Genomic DNA, 19,457 nt, shown 5'->3' with positions numbered 1-19,457 from the left:
TTTTATTTTATTTCCTATTCTAAATACTGGAAATTTAGCCTACTATAAATGAGAATAGAAATCCAGATGTTGGTGGGGTACAAAAGAGGATAATCCACAGCAGAGGGTGAATACCGAGCAACTGTCCCTCTACAGTAGTTCATAGTACGATTATCACTTTAATTTACAGGTAATCCTCAACTTACGAACAGGTGTCTAATGACTGAAATTATGACAGACCTCCTCAGAGCTACCTAGGACCCATTTTCAATGTTACAACAGCTGTACATATACACGCTATGGTCACATGATCGCATTTTGGGCACTTGGCAACTCGCTCACCATCACAGCTGTTTGCAACATCCCGTGGTCATATGTCTGCAACTTGCAATGTTTTTTTTTTGCCAGTTTCTCACATTTAGTTTTGGTTTCTAAGGCTTGTAGGGAAAATGGATTTGCTCAATAACTGCAGCATTTGTTTAATGACTGTTGTAAAAAAAATGATCATAACTTTGCATCTGATCACATGATGCCTGTGATTTACAAAGCTAACAATGATTTATGACTAATCCCCAGCTCAATGACAGTTGTAAGTTGAAGATTACCCATACTTATTTATAGGCTGGTCTACTCATAATGACTCTGGGTATTGTACAATACTATGCAACACAATAAAAGTAAAAAGAGGCAACACCCTGGGGGTTAATACACCCAACCCATTAATATACCCAACTCATTAATAAAAAGATTACCATAGAAGGCACAAACTGTCAGGGCCTGGATTCTTCTTCTGATGAGGAGTAGTAAGAAGATGGAAATTAGAGGGCTAGAGCATCTCCCCTGGGAGGCAAGTTTAAAGCAGAAGTATGATAAGTGTGATTTAGGTAGATTAGGTGGAGACACGATAAACTTATAAATAATTGTGCATACTATAGTATGAGAAATGTCAATGGGCATTTTTCTTTTTTTCTTAACAATATTAGAATCATCCAATAATACTAAATGCAGGGAGATTCTAGAACCTATAAATAAATACTTCTTCACATAACTTGTAATTAAACTCTGGAGTTTGTTGCGGTCAGATATGAGTAACATCCACCAGAGAGTTTTAAGAGTGCATTGGGATGATTTCATGAAGGATTGTGCTAGTCTATCTTGATGGATGTTGGTACCTCTGAGATCACAGGCAATCTTACGTACCTTAAATACCAACTACTTGGGAACCCCAACAAAAGATGGCTATTGATTCTTTGTCCCTGATTATAACCATCCTGAATTCATCTTGTTGGCCACTACGTGACACAAAGGTCTAGACTTAATGACCTTCTGGCTGTGATCCAGCAGAATTCTTACTCATTCATTCATTTATTTTTATCTGTTTTATTATTTCAATTTATATAGCTTCCCATCTCACATGCATGTCTCTGGGAAGTTACCAACAATTAAAAAACAAGAAGCAAAATAAAAAACTATGCCAATAGAGACAGCAAAGTACAAAAAGCACCAGAGACATTTAGCAGAGTACATAGGCTCTAGCACTCATCTGGATCTCCAAGCCTGGTGACAAAACCATGTTTAAGGTTTTCTGAAAAGCCACTAGGATTGGGGTCAATTTAAGCTCTGGGAGGGATGATGTTTCAAAGGCAGACACTACAGTAAAAAAGGCTTTCTTTCTGGGCTCTGTCAGATGATGCTGTCTAGTAGACAGGAGCTAGAGCAGGCGTGTCAAACTCAAGGCCCGCAGGCTAGATTCTGCCCATGGGGTGCTTACATCTGGCCTGCAGAGCTGCCCTGGAAACAGCGAAGGACCAGCCCACGGTGCCTCTGCCAGCACAAACGGAGCTCAAGAGGACTGCATGTGGCCCTCCCGAGCTCTGTTTTTGGCCACGACAGTCTGCTGCAGCTCTCTGCCAGTGAAAACGGAGCACGGGGAGCCCATTTTCACTGGCAGAGGCCGTCTTAGCAAAAATGGAGCCTGGGCAGGCCAGGCGCGGCCTCCCCAAACTCCATTTTTGCTGGCAGAGGCTTCAAGAGGTCATTGTGGCTGAAAATGGAGCCTCGATGAGTGATGTCGAGCAGACCACGCCCACACCTGGCCACACCCACACCCCAGTCCCCTGAGGTCAAACACAACCCTGATGCGACCCTGCCAGAGCTGTTGGGTCAGGTAGACATAATTGGGAAGGGATGGCCTCAGTCCCATGCCATGGGACTCAATAGGTCATTACCCACTTCTTGCGTTGAACCAGAAGCATGCTGGTAACCGTACTGGTTGATGGAGGCTGAAGGGACAAGAACAGTTTAAGAGTGAATGAACTACCCCCATCCTGTTCCTGCCAGAGGTCATCTGAAAGGGTGACCAATGCTACTTTGTTACCATAACCTGACTGAAAAGCATCAGAAGTATTTTCCAAAGCACCCTTCAGAGAAATTGGGCAAAATGGTGCCCATTTCCAGAATGGTGCTTTCTTTTGGAATGATGCAAGTTAGCCTCTTTAAAAAAGGCCATGTGCCACATGAGCTGGATGCTCATTCAGAATGGTGATTTCTGAAGCTCCCCTTTCCAAAAGAGCGTCCAGCTGATATGACCTGCGACCTTCCTACAGTGGCTGCCTCCCACCATTCTGGAAGTCTGCACCATTCCCTCAATCCTTCAGAAAGTTTTTCCCCAAATCTCACATTTTGAAAAAACCATGCCCTTCTGAGAGATCGCAAGAATTGCAACCATGATCAGAATGGTGCAAGATGACCTCTGCAAGAAGGCTGCATGTTGCTTTGGTTGGGAACTCTTTTGGAAAGGCAATATTTGGAAAAGGTAAGTGGAACAAGGCATGCCAGGGTGCAGAGGAGACTCTGAGGAGGCATGAATCCTCTGGGACCCATCTGGGAAGGATGGAGGGGAGAGATGGGCAGGTGGGGCAGTTCAGCCTATCTGTAGTCAGTTGTAAGGGCAGGATTGCTAAGTGCCCAAATTTTCATCAAGTAACCATGGGGCCACTGCAGAAGTACAGCGCCATTGTAATTTCGAATGGTTATAAGTTGAGGTCTATCTCTACTTCTTTGCTGATGGATAGGTCTTCAACCTGGCCATCTGCCTGGGCCTTGAGTAGTTTAAAAATATTTATTTAGAACTTTAAGTATCAGCGACGACTTTCTAAAATATATTTTGGTTACGGCAAATGCATAAATAGACCTATAGAAGAAGCTAACAAAGAAAATTTGTAGAGGAAGAACAGGTGGTAAATTCCAAACTCAGCATTTCTTTCTGCATACTGATGAATCAGAACTTAACTACCGTAACAAAATCCCTTATTAACTACTAGCCCAAGAATTTTTGCTGTTGTTATTTATGCTGTCTTCTGCTCAAGGATTAGTAATTATCATAAATTGTTTCTTTTCTGCATGTATCACTGCTGCCATCATTTCATTCCTATAATGAATAAATGGAAATAGTATTATTGCACTAGTGGTTGGTGGTGGTGCCCATTATTTTTGATCCCCTCTTCTTTATGTTTATGATATCCTCTTTATTTCAAGTTAGAGGAAAAGACAGATTGCTCTTGGCAGAAATATGAAGTGATGATGTTTGGAAACTGGACCAGAAGCTACATGTAAATAGAATTATCAGTTTTAAACCAGCTTCTTTTGGTGACTGGTTACAAGGTTTTAACTAAACAAAAGTATTTGGAGGTTGATTGTTGAGCCAGTGAGAACTTTATGTTACAATTTTTGAGGATTTTTCCTTGTTCAGATTTGAAAATCTGAAATCACCGAGAAAGTAGTGGCAAGCTTCAAAATAGCTATTTTTTGGGATACATTTCAATTTTGACTGCCCTATTAAAAAAAACTAAAATACGTATTACTTTAGCTTTCCCTTTTTTTTATTTGTTGCATTGTATGGTTGCTTATTTGTTGCCTGATAATCATACCTACAGCCAAGATCAATAATTAGCCCTTTACTACATTGAATATTTTGTACTTCACAGTTCTAAAAATTAAGATAATTTGGTCAATAAAAAGGGTGGAAGAGAAGAGTGGGGAAGGAGGAGAGGAAGTAGAAAAGCGAAGGAAAGGAAGGATGAAGAAAGTAGAAGAAAGTAGAGAAGGGAGGAGGAAAGGTTTTTTAAGGAAGGAAGTGGTAGCTGGGCAGGTTCGAATAAGTAACAAATGAAAGTTAATGACTAATGTTGAATAAGAGACTGTATATTGAATAGGCTGTTGGAAAATGGAAATAAAACTTTTTTATTAAAAATTAAAAATAAAAAAATAATAAGCCCTTTACTAAATTGAATATTTTGTACTTCACAGTCCTAAAAATTAAGATAATTTGGTCAATAAAATGTTCAAGTTTACTTCAAATTTCAGGTTTCAACTTTTTTCATAATGGAACATTTATAGCTTAAGAAAAAATAAATTCATCTTTCTCTCATTATAAATGGTAGGTATAGTGTGCATACAATGTAGCAAAAATTAATTGAGCTGCATATTATTAAATATTGCTAGTATTTCATATTGCTAGGTTGTGGTTTGACTTTTAGTTCTATGTGTCCCACTTGTGTAGTTGATACACAGTTCATAAGAAATGCAGAATATGAACTTCTCCTAATACAAAATAATATATGCATGTTTAAGATTTAAATGACTTATTTTTAAAAAGTATTTAGGACTGCCAATAGCTATTAGCTTCATTTCCTAAATGGATCCATAGCCAGACTGCTTAATTAATGTTGTTCAAACATTTGGACAAAAACCAAGGATCAACCATTACTGCCCCTTTTTATTTTTGAGGCCTTGTAGGGAAGAAAATTATGGACTAATGGAACTTGGTATCATGGAGCATAGCAGAATTTAGTTTATAATGAGGTCTAGAGCAGGGGTGAAATGCTCCCGATCTGGTAGCGATGGCGGCGGATGGTTCAGAGAACCAGTAGCAAAAATCCCTGCCCCCCCCCATGCCCAGCTGAGCTGCGCGATCATCAAGGTTTGTTTTTTTTACTTTTAAAAGCATTTTTTCTTTGGCCCAAAAAATGCTTTTAAAAGTTAAAAAAAGAGCCTTTGATGATTGCGCTGCTCAGCTGGGATCGTCTGAACCCTTTAAAAGCATTTTTTCTCAATGTCTTCAGTCGAAGAGGCTGTAAAAAAAAACTGCTTTTAAAAGGCTCCTCTGGTGATCCCAGCTGAGTTGCCTAATCATCAGTATTTACTTTTAAAAGTTAAAAAAAAAGTTTGCCACGCCCACCCAGTCACATTAAACCCTCCCCAAGCCACACCCACAGAACTGGTAGTAAGTAAGTTTTTTAATTGTATTTTAATTGTATTTATATTGTAATATTATTGTGTATTTTTATCTGGCTGTGAACCGCCCTGAGTCCTTAGGGAGAAGGGCGGTATAGAAATTTAAATAATAATAATAATAATAATAATAATAATAATAACAACAACAACAACAACAACAACAACAACAACAACAACAACAACAACAAATTTTACATTTACAGTATGAAGTAAGTACCTCAGAGACATAAGCAAAACATTGAAAGTGAAAATAATTAGTCTTTGAGGTATGATATTACTATTACTGAATTACTTAATTGTGCGAAGTCTTGTTTCAAATAACCATGGCTTGCTGAATAAACCATAGTTGGCTAGAATACTACAACCCCTTAAGCCATAAAGTTTAATTTACAAATCCTAATGGTTGAGTTCATATGACATGTTAAGCCACTGACAAATGTTTCTTTGTTTGTTGTTTGTTTGTATCACACCTTTATTTTTTTATTATTTTTTTACAAATAACTCAAGGTGAAGCATATCCAACACACCTTCCTCCTCTTACGTTCCCAATAACAAGAACCTTGTGAAGGGAGTTGGGCTCAGAGAAAGTGATTAGCCCAAAGTCACCCAGCTTCATTCCTTCTGGCAGGGCCAAATGAATGTGTTTCAAATATCCAAAAGATTTGGTTGCATTGCTCTGCAAGCATTTTAATCTTTTTTTTCCCCCTCCTCTTTTTCTCTCTCTTGTTTATTTATTTACTTTTTTTTAAAGAGTTCTTGGCTGTGGAACACAAAGCAGTGCTGGATTGGTTACCCATATCAGGTAAAGCAACAACAAAAACCAGTGTTGCATAGCATGAATGTAAAATATTGAAAATGTACAGCCACCCTTTGAAATGACTGTAGCTGCCATCTTCAAATACAACCTTTCACTGCGTTCATTTAGTCTAGATCTGTGTTTTTCAAACTTGACAACTTTAAGATGTGTAGACTTCATTTCCCAGAATTCTACACATCTTAAAAGTTGCTAAGTTTGAAAAACACCTATCTAGGTGGTAGAAGGGAGGAAGAGCTGGGGCTTGGGGAAGAAAATCTTTTTGATTTGACCACTGCTCACTGTTGTAATCTCCTGTTTCTCAATAGTTAGTTGACAAGGTCAGATATCATTTTAAAGAAGATGATATCATTTGGAGTTGACAACACAGATGGGAAAGCTAGAAATTGATCAACCCCTTGGGGGTGAGAGATCAAGGATTCTTCCAACCTTCTTAAAAAATACCAGATCTGAACCTCAATATGATTTATGCAGTGGTGATTGAAAAAAATATCTTAGTGTAAAATCATAACTGACCTTGACCAGATTTATAGCTTGGTCTCATCTGATAGCAAAAAGAAAAAATAAAGTGACCTTGAGGAACTGACATATATTTTCAGTGGGGAAAACATATGGGATATTAATGAAGGTTTATCGTAATGAGAGTGTCTTCTATTTATGTAAATGTGTTCTACTTCTACTTATTTTGAATCAAAGCTGAATTTACAAAAGAATTCCAGGGACTTTTTCCCCATGCCTATTCAGAGAGAATGGAAAACTAATTTGAGCTGAAATCAGAGGAGGAAGAGGAGGAGGACATAAGAGCTGCAGCTCCAATAAAGTAGTGATTCTGAATCGCCTTCAGCGACATGCTAAATTGGATCCCATCAAAACATTTAAAAATTTAACAAGTTTTAAAACTGAATGACATCCTAGGGCAGGGGTTCCCAAATTTAGCAAATTTAAGATGTATGGATTTCAATTCCCAGAATGTGAGAGTCGGATGGCTGGGGAATTCTGGGAGTTGAAGTCTACCTGTCTTAAAGTTGCCAAGTTTGGAAACCCCTGCCCTTAGGTAACAAGCTAGTCACCAACTTCGAGAACTGGTTGTCCTTTGTCTTCCAGGTACAATTCAAGGTGCTCGTTGTTACCTTTAAAGGCATTTGGGCCTGGGTAGAATGGGTTTTTATTTTTTGAATATGTCTCCCAGTTTTATATCATGATTTATATGATCGATTCATCCATCAAATCATTTATAGAGCCAGCCATCTTATATATCATGACAGGGGCATGACACAGAAAAATAAAAATATACCACAAAGCCATGAAAACATAACAAAAACACTCTCAAAGGTGACAGTCCCCCTACATCAGCATTCAACTCTACTCGACTCCATCCTCATTCACAGCAAAACATTGATAATGCTGCCTGCAACCATGATCCTGAATGACCTCCCATAACAGCCTCATGTAGATGTTAAAGAGGAAGAGTGAGATACCTAAGTTCGAGGCAGCCCGTATTTCAGGGATCTGTTTGAGCTTACTTGATCTCCCCACCCCCACTTGCAGCATCAGGAAGAAGAACCAGACATGCAGGAAGAAGAACCACTGCAAAATAGTGCTCCCCTCTCCCAACTCCCAAAGCGGTCCAGAACAATACCATGATCAGTGTTATTGAACACTGCTGAGAGATCCAGGAGGGCTAGTAAGGTTGGAGGAAAGTTGTCCAATATACACAGGTCCAAGGATGCTTCTTCAGAAGGGGGAAGGACTACTACTACCACCGTCAACAATTGTTTTCTTCTTCCTAGTTCAAAGGAAAGCTTCCATCTGTGACTGGATCGAAGACTTTCTGAGGGACTGGCCACAAACAGTGAGGGTTGGGTCTGTCATATCCACACACCCCTGAAACTTAGCACTGGCTCCCCACAGGGCTGTGTGCTCAGTCCCTACCTGTATTCACTGTACACACATGATTGTGTACCATCAGACCCATCTACTGTGATCATGAAGTTTGCAAATGACACCACTATACTGGGTCTTATTACAGGTGAAGACGAAACAGCGTAGGGGGGGAGGTTCAAAAACTTTCCACATGGTGCTTAAAAAACAACCTGCACCTGAACAACAGCAAGACCAAGGAGATGGTGTTGGACTTCCAGAGGAAGAGAGAGACACCTGCCCCAGTTTACATTGAGGGGGGGGCTATGTAGAGAGAGTTTCCTCCTTTAAATTCCTCGGAGTCCATCTCAGCAAAGACCTCACCTGGAAAAACAACACGATCCAGGTAGCCAGGAAGGCCCAGCAGAGACTCCATTTCCTTAGGGTCTTGCGTAAAAACAGGGTGGAACAACAACTGATGACCTCCTTTTACCAGTCCATAATAGAAAGCGTCCTCACTTATTGCATCATGGTATGGCATGCCAGTCTGACAGCCATGGATAGAAAAACATTACAGAGTAAGTACAGCACAAAACATTGTGGGCTGTCCCCTAATACCACTAAATGAGATCGCTAGGGCTTGTTGTCTTAGAAGAGTGAGGAAAATTCTCAGGGATGACTCTCACCCTGGTCATCACTCCTCCTACCATCGGGAAGGAGATATAGAAGTATAGCCAGCCACACAAACAGGCTGAAGAACAGTTTTTATCCGCGGGCTGTCAGACTCCTGAATGAGAAATAACGTCATAACTATGTAGTATGATGGACTGCAGGGCCAACGCAATGTATAACATGTTCACACTGGTGGAATAGGACTGGATGTTTTGTCAATATGATTTATTGGGTTAGGGATTTTCTGTCTTCACTGTGAGTTGTATTGTTTTGTGGGGGGGTGCACTGAGGGAGCTCAACCAATCTCATTGCACATATGTTGTGCACTGACAATAAAGATTTGAATTTGACAACACAGGGAAAGCATATTAGCAATTATCAAGAAAAACATTGAGAAAAGCAGGTATTACCTAATACACCTTCCACTTCCTATTTTCCCCACAACAACTCTGTGAGATGGGTTGGGCTGAGAGAGAGGGAGAGGGAGAGGTTGAGGTCTGGCCCCAAATCACCCAGCTGGCTTTTATGGCTAAGGCAGGACTTGAATTCATGGTGTCCCATTTTCTAGCCTGGTACCTGAACCATTAAAATGTTTTGTGGATGGTCTGCATATGCTCCACTCTGGGCCACATGACTGAGGGAGGAGGTTAATGGAACACCCAATAACTTTCCAAGTCATTACACAGCTGCCTTTCTCATAGGTATGCATTGTGGGATATATATTTTTTCTGGAATGATGGAACCAGACCATTTTCCAACTTGATTTTACTTTGGCAGCTTCTCCCATCACACCAAATTTGAGCTCTTTTCATTTGCTTTTGAAGAGTTAATCTGCTGATGGACACAGTTTTGAGGCCTTCACATAATTTATTTCCAATATTTCATTGGGTTGGGGAAAAAATAAAAGGTATTGTTCAAAATATTGTTTTAATCCACCAAATCTCCAAAATTGTTGTGCAGAAATGTGTTTTAGATAAGGATTTTATTTGTTCCCAAAGTTATTAAATCTACCTTGGTCGAGTTTTTAACATCTTTTTTTATTATTATTATTATTTTTATTCTCCAGCCATTGATGCCTGAGATTCATTACTACTATATACTTGAACTGGCATTCTATTGGTCTGTAATGTTTTCTCAGTTCATTGACATCAAAAGAAAGGTAAGAACAATCATTTTTGTAAGGACAATGCTATTTGATAGAACTGTGTAACATTTTGACTGACATATATGCATTGAAATAACACCAAGGACTGTGCAAAGCATTGAACCATTAAGTATTGCCCTTCAAAGTATTAATCCAGCCATGTCGTTTGCAAGACTTATGCACCTTATTTTTTTTATTCATCATATTTCTACACAGCTCATCTCACCTAAGTGACTCTGGGTTATTTACAATAAATACATAAACAATGGTATAAAGGCAGAAATATAACAAAGTTAAACATTGTTCCGGACTCTTTCAATCTCTGCGTTATATGCATAGTTGCTTCATTTTGTGGATAATCCCAATAAAAACATTGTCTGCATGCACATATAAAAAGAAGTGATTCATCTGTGCCAACATGCTTTCCAAAGCACTTTTATGAATGCTTTGCACTGCCCTATTAGCAGTATCTTAATTCTAATTGTCCAGGGCAATATAAATTAAGACTGCAGCTGTGAATGGTTGTTATATTTTCAGAAAACAATATACAGTCAGGTTGCATAATCTGCTAGCATTATTGGGCTAGACTGAGGTAGTTTTAATATCTTTTGGGAGCTGATAGAAATGTTGATAATTGATTCATTAGTACGATGCTGACCATTTTATTCAGATTCTATTAAATATTCTTTTTTTATGTGTCATTAAATATTCAAATGTATGGATTTCAGTACCCAGAATTCCATTCGTCAGTACAACAGTTGCTGAGAATTTTGGGAATTGAAATTAACTCATCTAGAGCAGTGGTCTCCAACCTTGACACCTTGGTGGCATGGTTGGGGGGCAGAGGGGAACCAGGATGTGCGAGCGGTGGGCTGGTGGACACGCATGTGCAGTTCGACTCATGCCAGCGACAGGCTGGCATGCACACACACACACAGCTCAACTGCAAGTTGAGTTGCACGTGCACGTGCCGGCCCGCCATTCATGTGAGTTGAGTTGCCCGTGTGCGCTGGCCTGCAGCTCATGAGCCCCAGTTGCAAATAGGCCATGGCTCGCTGGTGGGCTGTGGCCTGGGGGTTAGGGACACTAAGAACACTAAACTAAGAAATAGCTTGTAATAGCATAACCTGATATGATATTCTTCCAGTACTGAACTTGAACATGCTGGTAGAAAGCATCATAGTTGACTTTTAGACACCAGGTTGAGGAATGAAAACCTATTGGTTGCTTAGCAGTTGGATTTACCGTATTTGTTTGTTAAATTCATTTGCTGCCCATCTCGCCTTGGGGCTTCTTTGGTTTTCATTTCCATGACACAAAAAAACATCCTTGTATAATTGGTGGCCTAGTAATGTTTTTGTTATTACTGTTGTTTTTTTATCAGAAAGCCGAACTGTTTCTAGAGGGGGAAAAAATCTTACACATGTCCCAGCATGTCTGATCTTGGAAGCAGAATTTAAAATAATCCCAGTGGGAATAAAAATGGGTATTCAGCTGCCTAGAATTGCCTGCTTCAGGGCTCACAGTGGTTCCTGAGAATAGCACTGGAAAGGAAAGATACGCCGCAGAGCCTGATGTTGCTGCAAAGCCTTCTCTGGCTGGTCACAGCCTTTTGGGAGGACTACAGATTTTTCTAATTATTTCATGGAATAATGTATGATTTTGAAATAGTAAGAAATTGCACTATAATGGACATGCTTTGGGTCCAGTACAAGCTGCTGGTCATCATCCTTTAAAGCTCTGTATGACACACAGGGCCAGGGCCAGATGTCCCTGGGGACATCTACCTATCCTACCAGGTCAGATAGGGTGGGCACGCTCTGGTTCCCTTCCCCTAAATATTATCATCTGATGGGAGCTAGGAAGAGTGCCTTTTATTTATTTATTTCTTTATTCATTCCATTTCTATAGCCGCCCAACTCAACCGAGTGACTGTTTTCCATGGCAGCCCCTGTTCTATGGAACACCTGACTTTTGGCAGGCCACCAGCCTTTTAGCCTTCTATAAGGCTTTAAAACCTGGCTTTTCCCCCAAGGGAAGATTAGACACACATTAGAACTGATTGGCACTATGTTTTTGGTTGTGTGTGTGTGTGTGTTTAAAAATTCCAGATTCATACCTGTACTAAATACATACCTGTAATTGCCAGCATTTATTTGTTTGTTTGTTTGTTTATTTCAGTTTAGGTGTCACTTTACTCCAGGTGACTTTGCAGTTCAAATCTAATAGACCTATATCTGGCCACTTCCTAAATTTATTCCGTGAAGGTGCCAGGGAGAAGAAAACGTGGTGAAATGGAAAGGTTGTATTTTAGTTGAGGGGGCTGGTGCACTTTAGTGCCATGATACTTCAAGAAGCCTCAGTCAATGGAACTTCAAGGAGAGCCGCTTATTCTGACTGGCTAATTACATTCTCATCATCTTGATTACCATGAGCCTTAAACCCTGAATAGGTAACGAAGGTGACTCCATGGTCAGTGAGATTTTTATGGGGACCCAGAACCTCCTGCTTTTCTCCTTATACTCAAAAGCAGAGGATAAGATATTACAAATCTTCCCTACAGACAACTATGAAGAAACATGCCATGACAATTTTCCCCCACTTCATCCTTTGGTTGTTGGTTACTTTAGCCCAGGGGTGGGCAACTGTGGTCCCTTTATGACCAGTGGACTTCAACTCCCAGAATTCTGAATTGACTAATATATGCTCTCTCAGGAATTCTGGGAGTTGAAATCCACAGGTTGTAAAAGGGTCATAGTTGTTCACCCTTGTCTTTAACCCATGGGGAGACAGATTGAAAATAGACTTACATCTATCTTTCTCCCCTAGCCCATAAGCCAATAGTATCCAGCAGTATCTGGAAGGAGTATAAAACCAATCATGTTTCACCACCTATTTAAGTCAGAGGCAAAATAAGGTGGCCATTAGGGTACAGGATCTGATCAGTATGTATTGGCCGATTCAGGCTGATTCAGGAAGATCCCCTTCCTTCAGGTTCCTAATCAGCCTTTGTTACTATCATTCTGTTGCATTGCCAAAACTGCACAGTAGTGTCAACTACTCAGCTTGTTCTATGACTGCAACAATTCGCATTAATTCTGCAGTCCCCAATTTTGTGCAAAGCTTGAAACGCTGTGAGTGGGAAGGGGAAAGAGTGGAACGTCAAAGCCGCAATGTTGTTACAATGAAATGGTGAAATAGTATAACTCTGAAACGATAGGATCCGTTCCATCCCAGTGTCCCACACAGAGCCTGGAGGAATCTGGAAGGCTATATAAAGAAAGCAAAAGAGGAGGAGATAAATCCTAAATAAAAATCACGCTCATGACTCGGGTTTTTCATGACTCCAATCTGTTGTGGTTTTTTTTAGAGTATTTAGCTTTGTTTATGAAAGCGTTGTGAGTAAGTGGAGGGGAACAGGAAAGGACCTAAAGGCGATTAACAGAGTTCTGCAGACAGACTGGCATCCTTCCTACTGCAGCATGATTGGCAGATAATTTTTTTTTTCCTGCCAGCATATGTCATACAGAAGAGGAATCAACCAGATGCATTATTTACCATGATAGCGCATACACAAAATCAGAAAACCACAGTTCCACAGTGAATCAGAATAGAAGCAATAGGGGAACCTACCTTACTGCATTAAGCAGGTCTGACTCTGCTTTAGTTCTCTGGGTTAGATTAGCAGCGAAACTGCTTCCACCTAACTTGGGCCTCCTGATTTTCAGTTTGACAAATGGTTTTCCTGACTTCTGACTTTTTGCTATTTCACCCTGGCTTCACTTTGTACAACAGACGACTATCTGGTGCATGGCCTTCAACTTTAAAGAATATAAATTGGCCCTTGTGGCTTGAGTACAACCTTTTGCGAAGATTTTTCCGTGAATTTCATATGCCAGAAAAAGCTTCAAGGCTGTTTCGTGGCAAGAGAGGGAGGAGAACTGTTCAGTTCCTCCGTACCAAAACTGTAGAAGTCTGAAGCGTCAGCCATTCTCTCTCCTTGGTTTTGACTTACAAGAGGTCCAGGTTTCTTGTAGGCTGCTTTGCCAACATGATGGGAGAGAGAATCTTTTTTCTGTCAATTTATTGTCATGTGGGCAAAGGGTCTAAAATAGATAAAGGGAAAAACGCAAAGGAAGAACATGGAAGGTTTTTTTCCCCCCCTCCATCTGTTAGAAAACCATAGCAGTCTGCCAAGCAGATAAATAGACTGAACAATCTTCATAGCAACTGTGTCTTTTAAAAAACAAAACCAAACCTGTCTTTTGGAATTAATATTGGTGGCTTCATTCGCATCGCAGCTTTGTATAGTAGCCGAGGAGGAGAGGCATAGCAAGCCACATCAAACAACTGGATAATCCTAGGTTATGAATGCTTCAACCTATTGCATTGAAAAGACAGATGTGCTCACCCTGCTGTTTATCCAGTAGCAAACTCTTGACAGAAAAGTATCTTCCAATTGAACTGATTCCTGATTCTCAAAAGCGTCTTTTCGTTACTGATGTGTTTAGCTCTGCTTGGCTGAGGTTTCATGAACAGGGTCTGCAAATCCGGTGCATGTGATCAGATCGGCATTCTGCAAAAATAACCTGATGGGAACAGATGCCGTTTTTTTTTCATAGCTCATAATGAGCCATGAGGGATGAATTATCCTTATTGGCTATCATCATGTGCAGCTTGTGTATGCTTAAGAGGCATGTGTGGGCAGTTTAATTAGCGTTTTCCTATGTATCGCTGTGCTACATTTATGGTGTACAAAAATAATTAAGGGAAGAGAATGTTTATGGTTGTCCTAGAATATCTTACCTGAACATCAGTCAAATTTACCAGTGTAACTTTTATACTTCGGTAGGATGACTAGGTCAGGTCTGTTTTGCCAGATATTATTTTTAGAGACTTAACTCAAAGTCATTATTTACAGGATTTTAGGAAAAGGTTACCTTAATAAACTATTGGTGTACTAAAATATTAAGTCCGGGGGGGTGGTGGAATTTAGCTTCATCTATGCAGCAATCAACTATTTCCTGCAAAAGCAGATGAAATACTGACATTTACTTTCAATCATAACCTAGCTAAGAGCAATCTACGATAGAATTGTTCCTTTGCAGAGGTATTTATGAAGAATTGGAATAGCTAATGTCAGTTTTGAAACTACAGTAGCTGCTAATTACCTTGTACCATAGAGGTATGCATGTGTATAATTTTCTTTTCCAGATTTCTAAAAAAAAATCTCAAAATATCCTAGAAAACTGACTGTCTTTTGGGACCTGATTAAAACCAGCAATAATTAGAGTAACTCGGTCACCTTTAGAGAGAGAAAGTTTTGGCAGTGCTAATCCTGCTACTGTGGAATAGTAGAAACTTAAACTATTATGGCAACAATAATGCCATAAAAAGAATATGTGACTCTTTCTTCCACTATCCCATGCACCCGATAGAGGGTAACGTGTATTTTTATATTAAGCACACCAGGGGGCAGTCTTGGAATGTCCCCATGTGCTTATTTATTTTATTTTGTTAGATTTATATTCAGATTTCTCCATTGAGCTAAGGGTGTACTTGAACATGAGTCTTTCCAATACCTGTCCAACCCACACTGTCTTTCTTAGAACATTAAAATCACTTTGATATTCCTAGGTATTAATTTTTTTTAAAAAATCTGGGCTGTCTGGTCCTCCACCATTCTATCTGTGCCATCTCCCAGAGCAAGGAGCCAAAAATGTGGACCTTGTAGGTTTTAGAGTTTGGGGAATTTAAAGGGCAAAATGAATGCTTTAATCCTTGAGCCACTCATCTCACCATTTACAGCTCCTTAAAACATGCCTACACATCCTGCTGCAGGCTTTGAGATTGTGCGAATTGCTCAAACTGCACTAAGATAAGAGTCAAGAGAGAAAAGAGCAGATCCTTTTAGTTTGCTTTTGGAGAGAGGGAAATACTTAGGGTGGACACCCATCTCACTGAAGTCCATGATCCTTGAAGAAGCTGAAAAGCATTTATGAGCATGCATACTGTAGATATTTTGGCTCTGGCAGATAGGAGATAGTCTTTCTTCTGCTGCCAAGTTCCTATATACATATATAAAAAACCAGTGGTGAAATCCATTTTTTTTTACTATCGGTTCTGTGGGCGTGTTTTGGTGGAAGTGGTGTGTCTTGGTGGGCGTGGCAGGGGAAGGATACTGCAAAATCTCCATTCCCACTGCATTCCAGGGGAAGGATACTGAAAAATCTCCATTCCCACTGCATTCCAGGGGAAGGATACTGAAAAATCTCCATTCCCACTGCATTCCAGGGGAAGGATACTGAAAAATCTCCATTCCCACCCCATTCTGGGGCCAGCCAGAGGTGGTATTTATCGGTTCTCCGAACTATTCAAAATTTCCACTACCGGTTCTCCAGAACCTGTCAGAACCTGCTGGATTTCACCCCTGTATAAAATACACACAATTTGTGTCTTCCCTCCACCCACCAATCTCCCCCTACATCTCTGCCCTTTTGGTCATCTTGCTGTCTAACCCTGCTAGCCCCAGCTGATCTTTGCACTTCTTTTCCTTCCACTGCTAATAAGGTACATCCAGTTGAGATAGCTGCTGGCCTTCATGAGGCCCTCATGCAGCCTCCGCAAATTCTCATCAAGGACAGCAGGTGCCTCCGCTGAGTGTGGTTTCATCAGTTGGCATTAGCCACAAAGATCAGCTGGAGGCAATGTGGAGTGCCAGGGAGTGGAAGTAACCGCAAGGATTGTTAAATGAAGACTATCTTATACTGTGAGAATCGGTTGACACAAAGAAAAATTAGACTTCCTTACTCTTCAAAAATATCGAGGTAGAAAATAAAGTCACAAAACTAAAACGAGTGTATGTAATGGTACTTTATTTTCTCTCTCTTCATCTTCCAGGATTTTAGCATCATGTTTACACATCATATTGTGGCAGTCATATTACTAATTATCTCTTACGTAGTCAACTTCACACGAGTTGGAACTCTGGCTTTGTGTCTTCATGATGTGGTTGATGTCGTGCTGGAGGTAAGAGAGAGTCATTTGTAATAATTCTCTGCTGTCCAAAATGGTCTCTACCTGGAACAAATACTGTACCCTGTGATAGCTCATAATGCATTGACATTTGTTTTAAAGGACTGTTTCTGTAAGACCATAAATACCTTTGTATTTGTCTTTGGAAGTGAGACTCATGAACACAGTGAGATTGACTTTCTACACCTTGTTCAGAATCCTTTTTTGTTATCAGCCTGAATACTTTCTGTTGTTATCAAAATTCATTTAAAACACACCGCTAGATAGTTATATGAGCAAGTTTTAATGTGGGCAAGCAACCACAGAAGCAAAATGTGACCAAATTTAAAACTACACAACTAAGCATAGCAGCACCGAAAAGAAATAAAACATTCCTTATGTTTTTACTGTCATGTTTCTGACTAATTTTACCCTGTTGGTTCTTATTCTCCCAGGCATTTAGGAAAGGAATGAATCCAAGCCTAGTGTCATTCTTAGCAGCTAAACCAGACAGGAAACTACCAGATAAACTAATTCTATTTTATTGTAAAGCTACATTTACAGAACCTTGCAAATCTGAAGTTACAGTTCTCCTACTGTCAACTATACAGCCCAATAACTCAGGGAGACTCCCTCCTGAGCCTTTTGCAAATTATGCTGTCACTTGTATGACTGTTTCCTAGGCAATATCTCTTTATCCGTTCTCCCAAGGTCATTCCCACATACTATTATACCTGCTCAGAAGATTTGCTCCTGCAATCTTTGATATTCTGAGAACCTGCAGCCAACATTTTACTGGTTAGGAGGAAGTTCTAGCTACCTCTCTCAGCCCAAACTCCTCCTAGTCCCAGTTTTCTCTCATAGGGGTTTTATGGAGTACTAAAATACTTGTCATCATCTGCCTTCAGTCCCCTAAATCTACTACAATGATTTTGTCTAAACTTTATGTAAACCCATGTATACTGTACCTGAAATATAATCCAATTGGAATTGAATATAGAGAGATCAAATAACAAGGATGTAATTGAATTAGTACAGAAGAAAAACAAACAGATGATTTTTGAATGGCTGTGGACCAGTGTTGAAATCTTCCACGGTTTGCCACCGGTTCGTTGTGCGGGTAGGCGCAGTGCGCACCAAACGCATGCTTCACGCAGAAAAAGGAGGCTTAAGAAGGGGGGGAACAGCTGTGCCGTGCGATTTAGATTCGCTAAATGCAGGATTTCCTGCTTTCTAGCAAATATAAATCACACAGCACAGCTAATCATCAGAAATACCGGTTTGGACGAACTCGTAGCATTTTTTTTACACCTAACTGGAAACCCCTTCTATTTGGACTTTGTTGGGATTCACTGTGGAGACTGAATTTATTATATCTAATTAGAGAACAATTGAGAAGAGATGGCATTAAGAAACAAACATGGATATTTGATTCAGGATGAATTACTTTTAACTTTTGGGATGATTTGGGATAGATAAGATGCCGTGGAAAATTTTCTGAGTGGATTACAATAACGGTTTGTTAACAGAGACTTTTGAAAACTTAACCTTGACATTTTTATTATTCTTTTTCCAATTAACTATTTTGTCATTAATATAGTATGTAGAAAACAGGTCAGTAATTTGCAAATTGATTTACTAGTCTAAAAATTTTTTGGGGTGCCTGTGTCACAAGAGGTGGGAACCAATATTGTAGTAATATATTAATCGGTATTCAGTTGGGGGGGATAACGTGTGTATATGTCTTGGCTTTTTTTTCTTTTTAATGCACTTTTTTAATGTCTTGATTGAGGGGGGGGAATTAATGGGTTTTTTTATATTTTTTTGTCTTTTGGGGAAATTTATATGTTAACTTCTTTTGAATAAAAGAAAAATGATAAAAAAACAAGCAAACAGAAATGTGAAAAAAAGAATTCTAGTAATTGTTTCTAGGGATTAAATCTTGTTGAACTCAGAATGTGTTGAATAAACTTATTTAAGTTTGGAGTATTGAAAAAACAAAAAAAAGTATAATATAATATTATGTAATTTATATTTATAATAATATTATAAATATTATAATTTATTATCATCAAGAAATAAAGATGGCATGTAGCAGTAGAGACATTAAAAAATAAGATGAGAAGTATTAATGGTCAGCAACAACTTTTGCCCTCACAATACTCTACCAAGTTTCAAAACAGAAGTAGTAAGGGCAGTAAAAAATCGAAATAGTGACAGTGCGTACTTGGATATTTTATACGGTACAATTGCTGAAGTTTCTTTAGAAAGAAAGTGACCTATTTCCTTTTCTTATTACAGGCAGCCAAAATGGCAAACTACTGCAAGTTTCAAAAACTCTGCGATTTCCTCTTCCTTATGTTTGCTATTATTTTCATTATTACTAGGCTTGGAATATATCCTTTATGGTAAGTAAATGTATTTTTTTCCCCATGGAATTGCATATGCTAAAACAACCTTCCTCAATCTGGAAACCTGTGGTTTTGTTGGGCTGCAGGTTCCAAAGTTTCTACCAGGCATGACCACAGATGTTCAAGGACTATATGTGAAGAACCTGTTGGTGTCTGTTGCCCGCAATGTTTTCAGGACTGTAGTTTTTTTTTTATAGTGTGATATTTTTCCCCTAATGAAGAATCGGTGAATCCGGGGAGGAAGAGAACATTTCCAAAATTACAACCA

The 19,457-nt window shown here is 39.5% G+C and overlaps 1 protein-coding gene across 1 annotated transcript in view; it reads left to right on the top strand.

Moving 5' to 3' along the window:
* Window positions 1–19,457, top strand: part of CERS6 (ceramide synthase 6) — a 127,795-nt gene that overhangs the window by 92,292 nt on the left and 16,046 nt on the right. The window contains exons 5-8 of the mRNA XM_058191197.1: window positions 6,026–6,076; window positions 9,687–9,779; window positions 16,665–16,793; window positions 19,080–19,186. Coding sequence (XP_058047180.1) covers window positions 6,026–6,076; window positions 9,687–9,779; window positions 16,665–16,793; window positions 19,080–19,186 — 380 coding nt within the window. The remainder of the gene's footprint in view (window positions 1–6,025; window positions 6,077–9,686; window positions 9,780–16,664; window positions 16,794–19,079; window positions 19,187–19,457) is intronic.

Source organism: Ahaetulla prasina, chromosome 1, assembly GCF_028640845.1.
Source record: "Ahaetulla prasina isolate Xishuangbanna chromosome 1, ASM2864084v1, whole genome shotgun sequence".
Lineage (NCBI taxonomy): Eukaryota > Metazoa > Chordata > Lepidosauria > Squamata > Colubridae > Ahaetulla > Ahaetulla prasina.
The sequence above is the reverse complement of the archived record's forward strand: the minus strand, read 5'-3'. Positions and strand labels throughout refer to the sequence as shown.